General features: G+C 45.7%; 1 protein-coding gene across 15 annotated transcripts in view; it reads left to right on the top strand.

Moving 5' to 3' along the window:
- The window catches only part of TMEM94 (transmembrane protein 94), a 272,670-nt gene that overhangs the window by 222,218 nt on the left and 29,504 nt on the right, over positions 1 to 20,948 (top strand). For all 15 annotated transcript variants that reach the window (XR_003856541.1, XM_029600531.1, XM_029600535.1 and 12 more), the window contains 2 exons: positions 9,755 to 9,863; positions 10,137 to 10,326. Coding sequence is in view for 14 of the 15 variants with exons in the window: in XM_029600531.1 (XP_029456391.1) it covers positions 9,755 to 9,863; positions 10,137 to 10,326 (299 nt within the window). In the remaining variant the exon portion in view is untranslated. The remainder of the gene's footprint in view (positions 1 to 9,754; positions 9,864 to 10,136; positions 10,327 to 20,948) is intronic.

Genomic DNA, 20,948 nt, shown 5'->3' with positions numbered 1-20,948 from the left:
TTAAACACCGCTATACTAACTGGACTAACCACATCCTCTGGCAACAAATTCCAGAGTTTAATTGTGCGTTGAGTAAAAAAGAACTTTCTCCGATTAGTTTTAAATGTGCCCCATGCTAACTTCATGGAGTGTCCCCTAGTCTTTCTACTATCTGAAAGCGTAAATAACCGATTCACATCTATCCATTCTAGACCTCTCATAATTTTAAACATCTTTATCATATCCCCCCCTCAGCTGTCTCTTCTCCAAGCTGAAAAGTCCTAACCTCTTTAGTCTTTCCTCATAGGGGAGCTGTTCCATTCCCCTTATCATTTTGGTAGCCCTTCTCTGTACCTTCTCCATCGCAATTATATCTTTTTTGAGATGCGGCGACCAGAATTGTACACAGTATTTAAGGTGCGGTCTCACCATGGAGCGATACAGAGGCATTATGACATTTTCAGTTTTATTCACCATTCCCTTTCTAATAATTCCCAACATTCTGTTTGCTTTTTTGACTGCCACAGCACACTGAACCGACGATTTCAATGTGTTATCCACTATGACGCCTAGATCTCTTTCTTGGGTTGTAGCACCTAATATGGAACCTAACATTGTGTAACTATAGCACTGGTTATTTTTCCCTATATGCATCACCTTGCACTTATCCACATTAAATTTCATCTGCCATTTGGATGCCCAATTTTCCAGTCTCACAAGGTCTTCCTGCAATTTATCACAATCTGCTTGTGATTTAACTACTCTGAACAATTTTGTGTCATCTGCAAATTTGATTATCTCACTCGTCGTATTTCTTTCCAGATCATTTATAAATATATTGAAAAGTAAGGTTCCCAATACAGATCCCTGAGGCACTCCACTGTCCACTCCCTTCCACTGAGAAAATTGTCCATTTAATCATACTCTGTTTCCTGTCTTTTAGCCAGTTTGCAATCCACGAAAGGACATCGCCACCTATCCCATGACATTTTACTTTTCCTAGAAGCCTCTCATGAGGAACTTTGTCAAACGCCTTCTGAAAATCCAAGTATACTACATCTACTGGTTCACCTTTATCCACATGTTTATTAACTCCTTCAAAAAAAATGAAGCAGATTTGTGAGGCAAGACTTGCCCTGGGTAAAGCCATGCTGACTTTGTTCCATTAAACCATGTCTTTCTATTTGTTCTGTGATTTTGATGTTTAGAACACTTTCCACTATTTTTCCTGGCACTGAAGTCAGGCTAACCGGTCTGTAGTTTCCCGGATCACCCCTGGAGCCCTTTTTAAATATTGGGGTTACATTTGCTATCCTCCAGTCTTCAGGTACAATGGATGATTTTAATGATAGGTTACAAATTTTTACTAATAGGTCTGAAATTTCATTTTTTAGTTCCTTCAGAACTCTGGGGTGTAAACCATCCGGTCCAGGTGATTTACTACTCTTCAGTTTGTCAATCAGGCCTACCACATCTTCTAGGTTCACCGTGATTTGATTCAGTCCATCTGAATCATTACCCATGAAAACCTTCTCCATTACGGGTACCTCCCCAACATCCTCTTCGGTAAACACCGAAGCAAAGAAATCATTTAATCTTTCTGTGATGGCCTTATCTTCTCTAAGTGCCCCTTTAACCCCTTGATCATCTAATGATCCAACTGACTCCCTCACAGGCTTTCTGCTTCGGATATATTTTAAAAAGTTTTTACTGTGAGTTTTTGCCTCTACAGCCAACTTCTTTTCAAATTCTCTCTTAGCCTGTCTTATCAATGTCTTACATTTAACTTGCCAACGTTTATGCTTTATCCTATTTTCTTCTGTTGGATCCTTCTTCCAGTTTCTGAATGAAGATCTTTTGGCTAAAATAGCTTCTTTCACCTCCCCTTTTGAAGGTTTAGCACGAGAGTCTTGGATTTGCACACTGTTCCTTTTCCAGTCATTAAATCAAATTTGATCATATTATGATCACTATTGCCAAGCGGCCCCACCACCGTTACATCTCTCACCAAGTCCTGTGCTCCACTGAGAATTAGATCTAAAATTGCTCCCTCTCTCGTCGGTTCCTGAACCAATTGCTCCATAAAGCTATCATTTATTCCATCCAGGAACGTTATCTCTCTAGCATGTCCCGATGAGACATTTACCCAGTCAATATTGGGGTTATTGAAGTCTACAAAAACACTGGTGCAAGAAATTCCGATCTGACCTCAAAGCTGTTAAATACAGCAAATTTCAAAGGGACGCGGGGTGATTACCAAACCGGATACGTATATAAATGGATGGCACAAAAGCCATCCAAAAAAGTTGCTTTTGCCGACAGCTCTTCCTCGGGAGACTCCGCAGGGGAAGAATCTCGTGCTCCACGTACCCGGGGACAGAATCGTCGAGCCCGTGGTGCTATGGCTGGAGATTCTGCACGGAACGCATCGGCTCCTGCAAGCGCTTCTGGCAATTTGTTACCGCCGCAGCCGCCTTCTGCCTCTTCCAGATATGCTTCAATAGCTGCATCTTTTTTAGATTCGGGCCAGCCACAGCCCAAGCAAGATGCACGCCAACTTCGGCAGCGAGCGGCCCCCTCGTCACAACACACTCAACAGCCTCGATCATCCCGCCCGCCCCGGACTCAGGCGGATCTATGGCAATGATGGAAGATACTGTATTCAATCTTTCAACACGTGCATTATCGTCTTGTGAGTCATCTGTGTTACACCGTGGACTTTCATTCGTACCCACCCAGAAGAGTGATGTATTTGATATACTGGTGCACCTACACCGATTCTTTCGGACACTAAAACTAAAACTATTTTTTGAAGACTCTCCTCCATCTTCGGATTTATCTGTAGTACAGGTAAAATCTAGATGGACCCCTCTGGGGGTTGGAGATGTTACTTTGGGAGCTTTTGAGCGTTTAGTGTGTCAAGATGTAGCATTAATTTGCTCGCAACGCCAGTATATCAGGTACAATTTGACTAAGGATGAGACCATTGCCCTTAATGTTTTGGCTCGAGATCATTCTATCGTTATTAAGCCAGCGGACAAAGGGGGAGGGACAGTGGTACTGAATAGAGTTGACTATGAGGCAGAAGTTTTGAGACAACTTGAAGATACCTCATTCTATGTCCCCCTCCCGTTGGACCCCACTGACGTGTTGAGCCAAGAGATTAAACTCATTGTCCAGTCAGCATTAGAGGCTCATATAATCACGAGTAAAGAGGCTAAATTCCTGACCTCCACACATCCGGTGATGCCCTTATTTTATGTCCTCCCAAAAATACACAAATCTCTGGAAAAACCTCCGGGACGCCCGATCGTATCCGGTATCGGCTCTTTATTAGAGCCTTTATCTCAGTTCGTGGACGTGTTTTTACGACCATTGGTACCATCTATAAGGTCCTTTGTTAGGGATTCATCTCACTTCATGACAATACTATCTGGATTGCAGATCCCACAATCCACGACTTTTCTTATTACACTGGATGTGGTGTCCTTGTATTCAAATATCCCCCAGCATGATGCCCTTGTAGTGATTGAGAAGTATTTGAATGCCCGCCCGTCTCCGCAGAGAGTGTCCACACCATTTTTGATTCAACTAGCCGAATTGGCTCTTACGAAAATTTTTTTCAAATTTCAGGATACAATATATCAGCAGGTCAAGGGGACCGCGATGGGGGCTACTATGGCCCCTAGCCTTGCGTGCCTATACATGGATGACTACGAAACATCGAACATCTATCCTTCTGAGTGGCATCAATTCATCCATGTATGGCTACGCTATATTGATGACATCTTTATTGTCTGGACAGGGACAGACATGCAATTCTTCATGTTTCTGGATTGGGTGAATGTGATTAATCCCCATATCCAATTCAATTATTGCATTCATTCCACTTGTATATCTTTTTTAGATATCACTGTCAGGTGGGTGGAGGATCATTTTGAGATGACACTCTTTCGCAAACATACCGACCGGAACACCCTGCTTGCTTATAACAGTTTTCACCCTAGGGCACTTCGGGATAATATCCCTACGGGGCAATTTTTAAGACTCCGTCGCTTGTGCTCAACAAGACAAGAATTTTTGTCTCAGTCCCAGGGTATGATTAACCGGTTTGCCGAAAGGGGTTATCCTATGCGGGTTATCAAGAAAGCTTTTAAGCGAGCACTATACACACACCGGGAGTGGCTTTTTACACCGCCCACGCACTCGGATGATATCTCGCATAACTGTATTCTCCCATTCTCCACAGTGGGAAGAGCTATAGCCACTATGATCAGACGTCACTGGTCAGCCCTGTCTTTGAACACTTTGATGCATGGTCCCCCACGATTTACTTTTAAAAGAGCCACCAATCTAAGGGATCGACTTGTGCACACTGCTTTACCTACGCAATCGCCACTACGGCTGGGTGGGCACCATCAGCCTTGTGGCCACTGCACGATGTGTAAGCATACAGAACCAGCATCCACATTCATACATCCTCTGACTGGACGGGTCTTCAAACTTCACTCTCAATCCAATTGCTGTACAAAAGGGGTTATCTATGTCATTAGGTGCCCCTGCCCATTGCTATATGTGGGCAAGACCGCCCGGATGGTTAAGACGCGAATCATAGAACACTGTTCGAATATACGATCCTCCAGAGTTGATGAGCCTCTGGTGTCTCACTGGCTTGAGACGGCACATTCCATCGATGCTCTTTCCTTCACGGTATTGGAGGTGGTCTCGCCCCCCTCGCGGGGAGGGGACTTTGCCGGCATGCTGGGACGGAGGGAGCAACGATGGATATATACCCTTCACACAGTCGCCCCTTCTGGTTTAAATAAAGATATCGAATGGTATCAGTTTTATTGAATCCTGATCGGATGTCTGTATCCCAGGTGTCAGCTCACTAATCACAGCATCCCGCGAGAGTTACCTTTCGCGCCTTTTTGTCCTTTAAATGTTTGAAACACTGAGGGCGATTGCGCTCCTGTGAGACTCTAAGAGGTATGTACATCTTTCTCTATATAAACCTTATGGCAGTTCTTTGTTCCGTTCTTTACTACTGCATATTATATTACAGATGTGAATAAACGCCTTGTTGGTCCCTCCCGATGCAGCCTCCGCGAAACACGGGACCGTGTCGGGGGACTTTAACTCTTCTTGCTGTTACCCGTATGGAGTTGCCGTACTAATTGAATGATTTATTAATTTTGGGTTTAATAAAGACTCTTATATTCATTGAATGGAACCTTATTCTTTTACTTGCACCAGTGTTTTTGTGGACTTGCTTATGTGCAAGATTGCTTCTATATATTTCTGGTTATTGAAGTCTCCCATTATTACTGCACTACCAATTTGGTTAGTTCCCTAATTTCTCTTAGCATTTCACTGTCCGTCTCACCATCCTGAGCAGGTGGACGGTAGTATACCCCTATCCCCGACACACAAGGGATTTCTACCCATAAAGATTCAATTTTGTATTTAGTCTCATGCAGGATGTTTATCCTGTTGGACTCTATGCCATCCCGGACATAAAGCGCCACACCTCCTCCCGGGTGCTCCTCTCTGTCATTGCGATATAATTTGTACCCCAGTATAGCACTGTCCCATTGGTTATCCTCTTTCCACCATGTCTCTGAGATGCCAATTAAGTCTATGTCATCATTCACTGCTATACATTCTAATTCTCCCATCTTACTTCTTAGACTTCTGGCATTAGCATACAAACATTTCAAAGTTTGTTTTTTGTTTGTATTTTCATTCTGCTTTTTAATTGATAGGGATAAGTTAGACTTTTTTAGCTCAGGTGAGTTTTTAGTTACAGGCACTTGGACTATTTTTCTAATTATTGGAACCTCACTGTCGGGATGCCCTAATTCTAATGCATCATTAGTATCCTTTGAAGATACCTCTCTCCGAACCATGCGCTGCTGAGCGACTGTCGGCTTTCCCCTTTGTTCTAATTTAAAAGCTGCTCTATCTCCTTTTTAAAGGTTAGCGCCAGCAGTCTGGTTCCACCCTGGTTAAGGTGGAGCCCATCCCTTCGGAAGAGACTCCCCCTTCCCCAAAAGGTTCCCCAGTTCCTAACAAAACTGAATCCCTCTTCCTTGCACCATCGTCTCATCCACGCATTGAGACTCCGGAGCTCTGCCTGCCTCTGGTGACCTGCGCGTGGAACAGGGAGCATTTCAGAGAATGCTACCCTGGAGGTTCTGGATTTAAGCTTTCTACCTAAGAGCCTAAATTTGGCTTCCAGAACCTCCCTCCCACATTTTCCTATGTCATTGGTGCCCACATGTACCACGACAGCCGGTTCCTCCCCAGCACTGTCTAAAATCCTAGGTGACGTGTGAGGTCCGCCACCTTCGCACCAGGTAGGCATGTTACCAGGCGATCCTCATGCCCACCAGCCACCCAGCTATCTACATTCCTAATAATCGAATCACCAACTATGACGGCCGACCTAACCCTTCCCTCTTGGGCAGTAGGCCTTGGGGAGATATCCTCAGTGCGAAAGGACAATGCATCACCTGGAGAGCAGGTCCTTGCTACAGGATCCTTTCCTGCTGCACCTGGTTGGTGCTCTCCCATCATGAGACCTTCCTCCAAGGCAGCACCAGGGCTGCCAGTCTGAAGTTGGGACTTGACTACTATGTCCCTGAAGGTCTCATCTATATACGTCTCTGTCTGCCTCAGCTCCTCCAGGTCTGCCACTCTAGCCTCCAGAGATCGGACTCGTTCTCTGAGAGCCAGGAGCTCTTTGCATCACATGCACATGTACAACTTGTCACCGGTGGTAAAAAATCATATATGTGACACTCTATGCAAAAGACTGGGAAGCCCCCCTCAATTTTGATCAGTTCCTAGTTAAGTTTTAGGTTGCTATGGGAGTAGGAATGTGTCTAACGTCCTTCAAATGTATTAGTGAATTCACTTTGTGTCTGGTAGTGGCCTACCGGGGTCTGATCAAATTCTCAATAAAGTTTTTGTTGATGTTTTTTTTGTGAAAGTGGCACCTGCCTATAAATTAAGGGATGAGCTAGGGGTGGGTGGGTGAGGGATGGGAGGGTTCGGAAATACAAACAGTCTAACTTCAGTTAGTCAGCCAGAGTGACTCACTGCTCTCTTGATTAACAAATGTTGGTCCCTATTCAAACCCAATCACACTACCTCAACACCTTTCCAAGGTGAGTAACTGAGCTGAACTATTCAACTTTTTTACTTAGGTATACACTGCTCCTAGCTTATTTCTAGCTTCTGGCTACTTTTTGGGTTTGTTTGTTTTTTTGTGGGTTTTTTTTTTCAATACAAACACTCAATTTGTATTAAATACAAACACTCAGTTCTTTAAAAGTCTGCAGAACACTTAGTTCTGCAGACTTTTAAAAATAAACACACTACCTACTGCTTACTAGCTACCTTATTGACTGACTAAAAATACAAACAGTCTAACTTGTTTATTCACTGCCTTTCTGACTGTTAAAGGCACAAACACACTAAATAATATTCCCAGATAGTTAACTTTGCCCCAATACTTTTAAAAAAGACAATGTCCCAAGCAAAACTTACTGATTCCTTTCAGCCACCAGCAAGGTGATCCTCTCCTCTCAGTGTTCCCACTGGAACTTCCTGGAGCTTCGAGCCATGCGTTATGCCCTTTATGCCTTCAAACACTGCCTCTCACAGTGGATACAGACTTTGTGGATACAGACAGACAACATAGTGGCAATGTGGTACTCGAAGAAACAGAGACACACAGGCTCTTATCTGCTCTGCCAAGCAGCCGCACAGTTCTGGGCCTGGGCCCTTGCACACTCCATGCATCTTCAGGCCACTTATCAAACAGGCATACCGAACATACTAACAGACCATCTCAATCGATGTCTCCATCCCCACAAGTGGTCTCTGAATCCATGTATAGCGAGCAAAATCTTCTAGTGCTGAGGTCAACCAACCATCGACCTCTTGTGTCGAATCGAACCACAGAGTGGACAGATTCTGCTCCCTGCACAGGCTTCGAAATGCGTTAGCCATGGACGCCTTTGCTCGCCCCTGCAACAGAGGCCTCCTATGTGCGTCTCTTCCGATATGGCTCATAGCCAAAACTCTTGTGAAGCTACAGCAGGACAGGTTTTCAGTGATTCTCATAACCCCGTACTGGCCTCGACAAGTATGCTTCCCCATACTTCTCAACCTATCACTCCAGGAACCAATTCGCCTGCCCACAGGTCAACCTCATAACACAGTCTCCCTGATATTCTCAGGTACTTGGAGCTTCACGAAAACCTTCCACACGTAAATCTTACCATTCGAAATGTGCAAGATTTACCAAATGGCGTGCACAAATAGGTATTGGCCCTTTTTCCTGCCCCACTCCATCTCTATTAGGCTATCTAGGATACCTTTCGGATTCTGGTCTCCAGACATCCTCCGCACAGGTACACCTCAGTTCCATCTCAGCGTACCACCAGGGAGTAGGGGATGCCCGGTTAACAGCTCAACTCCTTATAAGTCGGCTTATCATGGGTTTTCTACAACTTAAGCCTCCTCTACGATCACTGGTTACAGAATGGGGCTTAATCGTAGTGCTTACAAGGCTCATGCATTCCCCGTTCGAGCCTTTGCATTCCTATAACATTAAAATTCTAACATGGAAAATTCTTTTCCTCGTAGCCATCACCTCTGCTAAAAGGGTCAGTGAGTTACAAGCCCTTGTTGCAAACTCATCCTACACTAGGTTCCTCCATGACCGAGTGGTCCTCCATACTCACCCTAAATTTCTTCTTAAAGTGGACCCAGCCTCTCACCTTACTCAGTCTATAGTCTGCCCACTCTTTCCCAAGGCGAGAGGGTTTTGCACACCTTGGACTGTAAGTGTGCACTTGCATTCTATCTAGACCACACTGCACTCCATATGAAATCCACCCAACTCTTTGCTTCTTTGACAAAGACAAGCTACAAGTTCCAGTGGGCAAACAAACTCTCTCCAATTGGCTAGCAGACTGTATCGAATTCTGCTAGGAGGAAGCAGGCCTTCCTCTCCAGGGGTGAGTGCAGGCACAATTTGTAAGGGCCATGGCAACATTGGTAGCACACTATCGTTCAGTACCAATTGCCGACATCTGCTAGGCTGCGACATGGAGCTCTCTTCACACATTCGCAGCCCTCTACTGCTTAGATAAGGAAATCCGTCAAGACTCCGCCTTTGGCCAATCTGTCTTGAAAAACTTTGTTCCAGTATAATCCCCAACTCCTTCCACAACCACCTGCTGTGATTTCAGGCTGCCTCATCATTGCCAATAGCACCCCAATTATTGTGCCTGCTGCACGAGTTGTCTGCTATTGGCCTGTTGTAATATGAGTCAGCCTGTAGCTTGCTAATCACCCATATGTGAGGACTACCATCCTGCTTGTCCTGGGAGAAAGCAGAGTTGCTTACCTGTAACAGGTGTTCTCCCAGGACAGCAGGATGTAGTCCTCACCAAACCCACCCGCCATCCCGTGGAGTTGGGTCCGCTTACGTTTATTATTTTATTTTTTCGTTCATGCTTTTTGCTACAAACGAGACTGAAGGGAGACCCTGTGGACACAGGGATAATGGCATGCTGGGCATACTCAGTGTGCCCAGTGTGCCAGTCAAAGTTTCTAGAAACTTGACAAAAGTGTTCCGTAATATGGCTCCGCCTGATGACGTCACCCATATGTGAGGACTACATCCTGCTGTCCTGGAAGAACACCTGTTACAGGTAAGCAACTCTGCTTTATCCTTTACTGGTTTTTTTTTCCACAGCTATGTGTGAGATGATAAAGATTATGCAGGAGTACGGTGAGGTGACCTGTTGCCTGGGCAGCTCAGCCAGCTTGAGGAACAGTTGTCTGTTTCTGCAGAGTGACGTGAGGTGAGGAGGCAAGCTGTGTTCTCAGAAAAACTGTCCTCTTCAGAGTGTCTGTCTCTTTCTGCTTTTCCTTCTCTTTCTCCCTAGTGTTTTTGAAGGGTCAGAAAACAAGTCACAGATGAATTATTTTCAAATGCACTAACTTGATACATAAATGACTTCAAGTCCATACAAACTGAAACCTTCTGAAGAATATATTAGTCTTGGATGAATAAGTAGAATGCTGCGTGTAGTAGAGCAGTGTTGTATATCATATTTGATATACTTTGCTTGCAGCATAGCTCTTGATCCCCTCTATCCATCTCGCTGCTCCTGGGAGACCTTTGGCTATGCCACAAGCTCTGCTATGGCACAGGACACAGACGGGCTTTCACCCCTCCAGCTATCGGGCCAGTTAAACAGTCTTCCGTGCTCTGTTTCCTTTCGTCAAGAGGAGAGTGTTGGCATCATCCGCCTCATAGAGCAGGTAAGTCTCATGTCCAAAGGAGCCTTGTCCTTCCAGGGTCAAATATGGAAAGTACTCTTGATCAGGTTCAGGTCATAAAGTCAAAGGAGTGTGGTTGGGAGCATGTTAGCAGAGTATGAACTAGAGTAGACTTCTGCAGTGATGATTGTATGGCCTAGAGTGATAGTCTCCTGTAGACCCGATGCTGCTGTGCAGTAGTTTCACTTATAACCCTGGCTCTACATTGTTGCCTAGACTGTAAAGCAAGTTTTCTTGCTGTAAACAATGTTTTCCATAGATAGCAGGATGATTTAGCCATTACATGTGGGTTATGTCATCCGGTGGCATCAAATGGACTTGTCTCTCCAAGCTAGTAGAGCTTTGAGCTCTACTGAGCACGTATGAGAGTTTCTGTGTGGGCACTGCCTCGTGAGCCTAATCAGTCTATACCAGAACTAATCTAACTATGTAGTCAACTCTTCAGGGAGGCGAGCGGGTATTCTATGGCTAATTCGTCTTGCTGTCTACGAAAAATGCCATTTATGGTAAGCAAACTTGCTTTTTCCATCAATAAGCAGGCTGAATTAGCCATTTCATGTTGGGAGTCCCAAGCTGAGGGTTGCAGCAGAACGTTTACTTAGTAAGCAACCTGGCCCACACCATGGAAATTGGACTACAGCAAGAATAAATTTCACAAAACTGCTTGTCCAAATTTGCTGTCAGTCTTAGAGAGGTTATCGAGACAGTAGTGGGATGTAAAGGTAGGAATGGAAGACCAAATTGCAGCTTTGCGGATAATTTCAGTAGATACTTCTCGAAGATGAACAACGAAAGGAGCCATGGCTCTACACTTGATGAGCTTCACAGACTTTGTGACCTTCAGTTCTGCTAAGGTATAGCAGTGGTGAATGCACTCAACCAGCCAGTTAGAAAAGATAAACTTAATGACTGCTACTCCTAGCCTGTTGGGATTCCTAGCCTGTGTGAAATGAACAGTTAGGAGGTTTTATGATGTGGCTGAGTTTTTCTTGCTAAGAAGGGGGATGTGCATTCGTTTGCGACGAAATAGGAAATATAGACGATAGTTCCTATTTCGTCACGGTTCGGGGGTCCCCGAAAATGATGGAAAAACCCCACAAAAGTTTGTGTGGTTTTCTTATCGTTTTCGGTGGGGGGGGAGAAAGGGCACATAAAAAACCCCCAAACCCACCCCAACCCTTCAGATTTAATTATTTACAATCTCCTACCCTCCTGACCCCCCCAAAACTTGCCTAAAGTCCCTGGTGGTCCAGCGGGGGTCCCGGGAGCGATCTCTCCCTCTTGGGCTGTCGGCTGCCACTAATCAAAATGGCGCCGATGGCCCTTTGCCCTTACCATGTGACAGGGGCTATCGGTGCCATTGGCCGGTCCCTGTCACATGATAGGAGCAATGGATGGCCCGTGATGATATTCCATCTCATTCAAGGCTCAAAAGCAGAAAACTCTGTCTGAGGAGGTGCATGTGGCTCTGTGAGTGCCACATTTCCAGATGGAGTCTGTCTGCTTGGTGGTTGCAGCTATCTGCAAAGGGGAGAGTTTCTGGCTATTCTGGTTCTCACAGAAGCATATATACTTACTCCCTTCAGGAAGGTGTATCAGGGATTGCTTTGCTTCTTGCAGCTGTGAGAGTGTGTTCAGTTTCTGCCACTCTTGTTTGGGTTAGGCCAGCACCGCAGATGTTCACTAAGGTGATGAGAGTCCTGACTGCAGTGCGATGAAAGGAAGATATTTTAATGCATACTTATATGGATGCTTGGCTAATTCAGGTAATGTCAAAGATACTAGGTGAGCAGGCTGTTCCTCTGGTCATGCAGGGGATATGGACCCTGGGTCGTGGGGAAAATCTGGCATGAGGCACTAGGGTCCAGCCCAGTTGCTGGTGTGCCTAGCAGCCCACTTCAATACCAGGCTAGCCAAAGAGTTTCTCAGAAATCAGAGGACCTCTGTTGGCAGTTGGTTTAGAAAGTACTGATGCGGTTGATGTTTCAGGGCTGGGTGATGTATTGAGCAAAGAGCCATCTCATTTCTTCTCAGACACTGGAATTTCTGAGAGCCCAGTTTGAGGTTGCTGAAATGGCAAGGACAAGTTCGATACCTATTAAAATTTTTGATACCCAAGGTCTGGGACTAATTACAAGTCCTAGGTTTGATAGCATCATGCATTGGGCATTCACGCATATGTGGTCTCTTTAGAGAGCTCTTCTTTTCCTCTTGTAATCTAATCAGAGGAGTTGCATCTCCCTCTTCCTCTCAAGCAGGAAGGCAGTGACAGTCTTTCGTGATGGCTTATTCTGGGCAGTCTGGAGCATGGTGTGGAATTTGAAGTTCCAGATTGGGTGATACTCACCACTGATGCTAGCTTTTCCAGTTGGGGAGCAGTGTGTCTGAATCAGTCAGCACAGGGCCATTAGTCTTAGACTTAAGACATGGCTTTTCAGGCAAGCCTTCCCGAACTTCACCTAACAAGATCCATCAATGACTCCTATGCTAAGTAGCTGTAGTTCTTGAATGCCGGTATAAAAAAACCTTAAATAAATAAATAAATAAATAAATAAATAAAATAGTCAAAGCAGGATGCTTTGTGGTCTATCAATCAGTTAGAGGCAGAGCAGTGTGTGATGCTTTACTTGCCTTTCAGCTTCAGTTACACGGCCGTCCCATGCGGTTTCTTTCAGACAATGCAAGGATGGTGGCCTATCTCAATAAGCAGGGAGTAACCAAGAGTCGGGCAGTGGCTCAAGAAGTCCAGGAGTTGATTCTTTGAGCGGAACAGTACTTGTAGAAGATAGAGGCATCTCACATCAAAGGGGTGGACAATATTCAGGCGATTTTTCACAGTTGAAGAAAATTAGACCCATGGGAATGGGAGCTGTCAGAGGCAGCGATGTGTCTCATCCACAGAACATGGGGATATTATCATATAGACTTGATGGCGACTAGGCAGAATGCCAAGGTGTCTTGCTTTTACAGCCATTGGAGAGGACACGGAGCAGAAGGCATTGATGCGCTAGTTCTGCCAATGCCTCAAGGCAATCTTCTGTATAGAGAAGTTTCCAGACAGCATGATTTTGGTGGCTCTGCAGTGGCCATGTCATCCATGGTTCACGGATCTGGTTAGCATGGCCATAGACAGACAGCTGTGGTTGCCCATCTGTCGAATCTTCTTCACCAGGGATCAATATTTTTGGATCAGGTGGCTCACTTCTGTTTTGCGCCCTGGCTTTTGAGAAGAGATGGCTGTGGCGGAAGGGTTATTCAGAGGCAGTTATTACCATTTTATTGCAGGCCAGGCGACCTTCCAAGTCCTTGGCATACATGAAGATGTGAGGGCTTTTCAATGTCTGCTGTGTAGTCAATGGAATACAGCCTACTTTGGCTAGGGTGTGGCATATTTTGGCCTTTCTGCAGAAGGACTTGGTCAGGGGTCTGGCCTTTAACTCACTGAGAGTCCAGGTACTGGCCTTGGGCTATCTCAGTTATCGACCTTAGGGTAAGGTGCAGGAATATTCTCAATTTGCACATCCAGATGTTATACGATTTCTTTGGGGGGCTAAGAATTTGTATCCTTCAGAGCGAAAGATCTATATGTCGTGGGATCTTAATCTGGTGCTTACAGGGATGTATGTGGCTCCATTTGAACCACTAATGGAGGCAACTTTGCAGGACTTGATTTTCAAGGTGTTTTTTTCTGGTGGTGGTTTGTTTAGTCAGGAAAATTTCAAAGCGCCAGGCTTTATCGTGTTAAGATGTCTTTCTTTGCAGATTTCAGATTTGAGGATGTCATTATGGACAGTGCCTTCTTTCTACCAGAGGTAGTTTCGGCATTTCATCTTAGACTGTGGAACTTCCAGCCTTTCCGGATTTAGATATCTCTTCACCTCATGAAAGAAAATTTAAGCTCTTGATTGTAAGACATGCTTTCTTGGGAGTATCTGAAAATCACTATTGATTTTCATAGATCTGATCACCTTATTGTTCTGTAGAGCAGTCTAAAGAAGGGAATGTAAGGCTTCTATTGCGCGGTGGCTTAAGGAGGTGATGGCGTCTATTTATATATCTCAGGGTAGTCCTGTGTCTAAGCGCTTCAGAGTTCACTCAATGCAGTGTCGCCTAAATGTGGTCATTTAGGCGACCACTTCGGCCGAATCAAAACTTGTGTCTTCGCAGGAAATTTTACGGTGACTACTTGGAAGTCACTATGCACTTTTGCCAGATATGGATGTCAGGGCTCCAGCTTCTGTGTTCTTTGGGGAGAGTGTTCTGCGAGTGGGACTCTCTAGGTTCCACCCAGTTTAGGGGAGCTTGGGTACATCCCAGGAGTCTGGACTGATCTGGGTACGAACAGGAAAGGAAAATTTGTTCTTACCTGCTAATTTTTGTTAATGTAATACCACAGATCAGTCCAAAGCCCTACCCATAGGAGGAGTCTGCTACGTAACATAAATGCAGAGTTGTTGAGGGTTTTCAAAACTGTTTACTTACATAATTTTCCAAGTTTCCATTAGGCTGAAGCTTCACCTTCACCCCTCACCCCCAACTCCCCTGCTCGTTGGGGGAGTTTGCATTTAGGATTTTTAGTGTTAAGGTTATCTTGGCTTGGGTACAGGTCAATACTAAGGGGAACTGCAGATGGCACACTAGTTATATACAGTTTTAGTAAAACTTTCTCTGTCTCCATCTGCTGGAAGGGATGCAAAACCCAATAGTCTGAACTGATCTGTGGTACTTCTCTGACTGTCCTAGCTGAAGTCACTGTGATGAGGAACACCACCTTCCATGTGAAGTATTTTAGAGAAGCTGACTCCAGTGGCTCAAAGGGAGGCTTCATTAGTTGGGAAAGGACCACATTCAGGTCTCACATTCAGTGGCTTTTGTACCAGGGGCTTGACATGCCACAGACCTTCATGAAATGAGATAGCAAATGAGTAGAGTTCAGTTTGCCATCCAGTTGTGTATGGTAAGCTGAGTGCAATTGCACTGAAAAAGTGGTGAGACCTGAGTGAGAAAGCTGGAGTATTTCAGCAGATGCTTAGGTTTGCAAGAAAGTGTGTATAAAGCGGGTTTTTTTCCTTTTTCTTTTTTAACACAATTTGGAATACTTATTCCATTTGAAGGCATAATTTTTTCTACTTGAAGGCTTTCAAGATGAGAGTAGTATATCCACAATCTCCGTACGTTTAGTGGAGATCAGCGATCACTGAGCACTCAATATCCAGACTATGAGTTTAAGGGCTGAAAAGTTGGATGTATCCATCACCAGTAACACTTGATAGAGAGCTAGCGAAGAGGGGCTCCTTCCTTGAGAATTCAGGGGGGCTGTGATTTGCTCTGGAGACTAAAACAGTTGAGTAAGTTGATCTGCCTGGGTAGTTAGACCCCATTGAAGATAATGGATATGAACATGGGTCAGTGGCACCACATAAATAGGCACTGCCATGTGATTGAGGACTATGAGGAGCCTTCTGGCTGACGACTGTGGGGAAGCAAGAAAGCTGCAAATGGGCAACATAATAATGTTTACTCATTGGAAGGCAGGAATGCTCTTTCCTGTAGTGAGTTTATCCAAGCCCTGATTAATGTTAGACACTGAGTAGACTCAGGGCCAATGGTCATGAGTGCAAGTGAGTTGGTCCATCAATCGCCTGAAAACTAGAGCGGTGCGATTAGCGTTAAGGAGGTTCCTCCCCCTGGTCCACAATCGAGCGGTACGAGTACTGTCCGACAATGCAACAACAGTGGCCTACATCAATCATCAGGGGAGAACGAAGAGTCGGCAGGTATCCTCAGAGGCGGACAAGTTGATGGTCTGGGCAGAGCACCATCTGATTAGGCTGCAAGCCTCCCACAAGGCTGGAGTTGACAATGTGCAAGCAGATTTCCTAAGTCATCAGCATCTAGACCCAGGAGAGTGGGAGCTGTCCAAAGAGGTGATGTCGCTACTCTCTCGCCATTGGGGTGTCCCACATCTGGACTTGATGGCGACCCAGAAAAATGCGAAGGCCCCGTGCTTCTTCAGTAGCAGACGAGAACATGGATTGGAAGGAGTAGACGACCTAGTACTCCCATGCCCCAAGACGTCCTGCTCTACGTGTTTCCTTCTTGGCCTCTGGTGGGCAAGGTATTCAGGAGGATAGAGGTTCATCGGGGGATGGTTATTCTCGTTGTGCCGGAGTGGCCCCGGAGACCATGGTTTGCGGACCTAGTCAACCTAACGGTGGACTGTCCTCTTTGCCTCGGACACCTTCCAAACCACCTGCACCAGGGTCCAGTATTTTTCAATCAGGCGGATTGCTTTTGTCTAGCGGAATGGCTTTTAAGAGGAGAAGAGTGAGGAAAAAAGGGTACCTGGAGGAGGTTATTTCCACCTTTCTCCGGGCACGAAAGGCCTCTACCTCACTTACCTTTGTTAGGGTCTGGAAAGTCTTTGATTCCTGGTGTTGTGAGATAGGGATCTCTCCTCGTCGTGTTTCGGTGGCTCAGATCCTAGCTTTTCTGCAGAAAGGTTCATCAGCAAGGGGTTGTCCTTCAACTCCCTACGGGTTCAGGTTGTGGCCTTGGGCTGCCTGAGAGGTCGCATTGAGGGAGCACCTCTTGCTTCTCACCCCGATGTGGTTCGTTTTCTGAAGGGAGCAAAACATCTTAATCCCCCGATCCGTCCCATTTGTCTGTCATGGAGTCTCAATCTGGTCCTACGGGTGTTGTATGAACCTCCTTTCGAGCCTCTCAAGCAAGTGACCCTAAAAGATTTAACTCTCAAAGCGGTCTTCTGGTGGCAATCTGTTCCACTTGACGGGTTTCGGAACTTCAAGCGTTGTCCTGTCGGGAACCTTTCCTTCATTTTTCTGAAGCTGGGGTGTCACTCCAAACGGTTCCTTCTTTTCTTCCAAAGGTGGTCTCGGCCTTCCACATGAACCAGTCATAAGAACATAAGAACATGCCATACTGGGTCAGACCAAAGGTCCATCAAGCCCAGCATCCTGTTTCCAACAGTGGCCAATCCAGGCCATAAGAACCTGGCAAGTACCCAAAAACTAAGTCTATTCCATGTTACCGTTGCTAGTAATAGCAGTTATCTAAGTCAACTTAATTAATAGCAGGTAATGGACTTCTTCTCCAAGAACTTATCCAATCCTTTTTTAAACAAAACTATACTAACTGCACTAACCACATCTTCTGGCAACAAATTCCAGAGTTTAATTGTGCGTTAAGTGAAAAAGAACTTTCTCCGATTAGTTTTAAATGTGCCACATGCTAACTTCATGGAGTGCCCCCTAGTCTTTCTATTATCTGAAAGAGTAAAAAACCGATTCACATCTACCCATTCTAGACCTCTCATGATTTTAAACACCTCTATCATATCCCCCCTCAGCCGTCTCTTCTCCAAGCTGAAAAGTCCTAACCTCTTTAGTCTTTCCTCATAGGGGAGCTGTTCCATTCCCTTTATCATTTTGGTCGCCCTTCTCTGTACCATCTTCATCGCAATTACAGGTATATCTTTTTTGAGATGCGGCGACCAGAATTGTACACGGTATTCAAGGTGCGGCCTCACCATGGAGCGATACAGAGGCATTATGACATTTTCCGTTTTATTCACCATTCCCTTTCTAATAATTCCCAACATTCTGTTTGCTTTTTTGACTGCCGCAGCTCACTGAACCGACGATTTCAATGTGTTATCCACTATGACGCCTAGATCTCTTTCTTGGGTAGTAGCACCTAATATGGAACCTAATATTGTGTAACTATAGTTTCCGGCCTTTCCGGATTTGGATCGAGAGGCTCCCCATTCTAGGGAATTGAAATGACTTGATGTTAAGTGAGCTCTCTTGAGGTATCTCGAAGCCACTAATGATTATCTGGTTTTGGATCATCTTTTTGTACTATGGAGTGGTCCCAAAAGGGGTCATAAAGCGTCCAAAACTACAATTGCCCAGTAGCTGAAAGAGGCGATCGCTTCCGCTTATAATTGCCGAGGACGACCCGTTCCAGAAAGTCTCAAGGCGCATTCCTTCCACTCACAAGCAACTTCCTTGGCAGAGAGCCAGCTCATATCGCTGCAGGAAATCTGTAGAGCGGCAACTTGGAAATCGCTACACACTTTTGCTAGACATTATCGTCTAGATGTTCAGACTCCAGTGTTTGGGACTTTTGGCAGTAAGGTCATCGAGCGGACTCTCCAGGTCCCACCCTACTTAGGGAAGCTCTGGTACATCCCAGCAGTCTGGACTGATCTGGGTACGAACAGGGAAAGGAAAATTTGTTCTTACCTGCTAATTTTCGTTCCTGTAGTACCATGGATCAATTCAGATGCCCGCCCAGTGAAGGGGGCTATTCGCTGGAGAGTCTGCTTGATTACCTCTTTGATTTCCAGATGGCCAAAGGATTTACTCAGACTCAAGAAGACTAGACAGAAGAGCATACTTCGTGTATATAGTTATAGTTGCCGTTAGCTTGATCCTTGCTTGATCTACCCATTGGTTCCTTCAAAAATTGGAAGAAGGATCCATCTGAAGAAAATAGGATAAAACATAAGCATTCTCAAGCTAAGTGTAAAACATTGATAAGACAGGCGAAGAGAGAATTTGAAATGAAATTGGCCATAGAGGCAAAAACTCATAATAAAAACTTTTTAAAATATATCCAAAGCAAGAAACCTGTGAGGGAGTCGGTTGGACCATTAGATGACAGAGGGGTTAAAGGGGCTCTTAGGGAAGATAAGGCCATTGCAGAAAGACTAAATGAATTCTTTGCCTCCGTGTTTACTAATGAGGATGTTGGGGAGATACCAGTTCCGGAGATGGTTTTCAGGGGTGATGAGTCAGAAGAACTGAATGAAATCACTGTGAACCTGGAAGATGTAGTAGGCCAGATTGACAAACTAAAGAGTAGCAAGTCACCTGGACCCGATGGTATGCATCCTAGGGTTCTGAAGGAACTCAAAAATGAAATTTCTGATCTATTAGTTAAAATTTGTAACCTATCATTAAAATCATCCTTTGTACCTGAAGACTGGAGGGTGGCCAATGTAACCCCAATATTTAAAAAAGGCTCCAGGGGCGATCCGGGTAACTATAGACCAGTGAGCCTGGCTTCAGTGCCGGGAAAAATAGTGGAAACTATTCTAAAGAACAAAAGTGTAAAGCATATAGAAAGACATGATTTAATGGAACATACTCAACGTGGATTTACCCAAGGGAAGTCTTGCCTAACAAATCTGCTTCATTTTTTTGAAGGGGTTAATAAACATGTGGACAAAGGGGAACCGGTAGATGTAGTATATTTGGATTTTCAGAAGGCGTTTGACAAAGTCTCTCATGAGAGGCTTCTACGAAAACTAAAAAGTCATGGGATAGGAGGCGATGTCCTTTCGTGGATTACAAGCTGGTTAAAAGACAGGAAACAAAGAGTAGGATTAAATGGTCAATTTTCTCAGTGGAAAAAGGTAAACAGTGGAGTGCCTCAGGGATCTGTACTTGGACCGGTGCTTTTCAATCAATACCTATAAACGAAGATTGACCGACGTGCCGCAAATGCGCAGTAGAGACCAGCTCTACCGCGCATGTGCGGGCGAGCACGTCGGTCTGATGCTAAGAAAAAAAATGGCGGCGTCCAGTGGCAGCAGTGGGCGGCGGCGGCGGTACCGGCAGCGGGCGGCGACAGCGGTAGTGAGCGGCGGCGGTAGCGGACGGCGGTAGCGACGGCGGCGGCGGTAGCGGGCGGCGGTAGCGGCCAGTACCGAGGGAGGGAGAAGAGAGAGAGAGGGAGGGACGGACTGAGTGGGAGGGAGGGAGAAGAGAGAGAGAGGGAGGGACGGACTGAGTGGGAGGGAGGGACGGAGAGAGAGAGTGAGAGGGAGGGACTGAGTGGGAGGGAGGGATTGAGTGAGGGGGAGGGAGTGGGACTGAGGGAGAGGGGGGACTGAGTGAGAGGGAGTGAGTGGGACTGAGGGAGGGAGTGGGACTGGGAGAGAGAGGGAGGGAGTGGGACTGAGGGAGAGTGAGTGGGACTGAGTGAGTGAGAGGGAGAGAGGGGGGAGGGAGTGACTGAGTGAGAGGGAGGGACTGAGTGGGAGGGAGGGATTGAGTGAGGGGGAGGGACTGGGGGGAGGGACTGAGTGGGAGGGAGGGATTGAGTGAGTGAGAGGGAGGGGGGAACTGAGTGAGGGAGTGGGACTGAGGGAGAGAGAGGGAGGGGGAGAGAGAGGGAGGGAGTGGGACAGTGAGTGAGAGGGAGGGAGAGAGGGGGGAGGGAGTGAGTGAGACTGAGTGGGAGGGAGGGACTGAGAGAGAGGAGAGGGAGGGTGGGGAGGAGTGGGTGAGGGAGGGGGTGGTGAAGAGTGAGGGGAGAGAGAATGAGGGGGAGGTGAGAGACAGAGGGATCTGGAAAGGAATACGACGAGTGAGGTTATCAAATTTGCAGATGATACAAAATTATTCAGAGTAGTTAAATCACAAGCAGACTGTGATACATTACAGGAGGACCTTGCAAGACTTGAAGATTGGGCATCCAAATGGCAGATGAAATTTAATGTGGACAAGTGCAAGGTGTTGCATATAGGGAAAAATAACCGTTGCTGTAGTTATACGATGTTAGGTTCCATATTA

Source organism: Rhinatrema bivittatum, chromosome 4, assembly GCF_901001135.1.
Source record: "Rhinatrema bivittatum chromosome 4, aRhiBiv1.1, whole genome shotgun sequence".
NCBI classification, from domain to species: Eukaryota; Metazoa; Chordata; class Amphibia; order Gymnophiona; family Rhinatrematidae; genus Rhinatrema; species Rhinatrema bivittatum.
The sequence above is the reverse complement of the archived record's forward strand: the minus strand, read 5'-3'. Positions and strand labels throughout refer to the sequence as shown.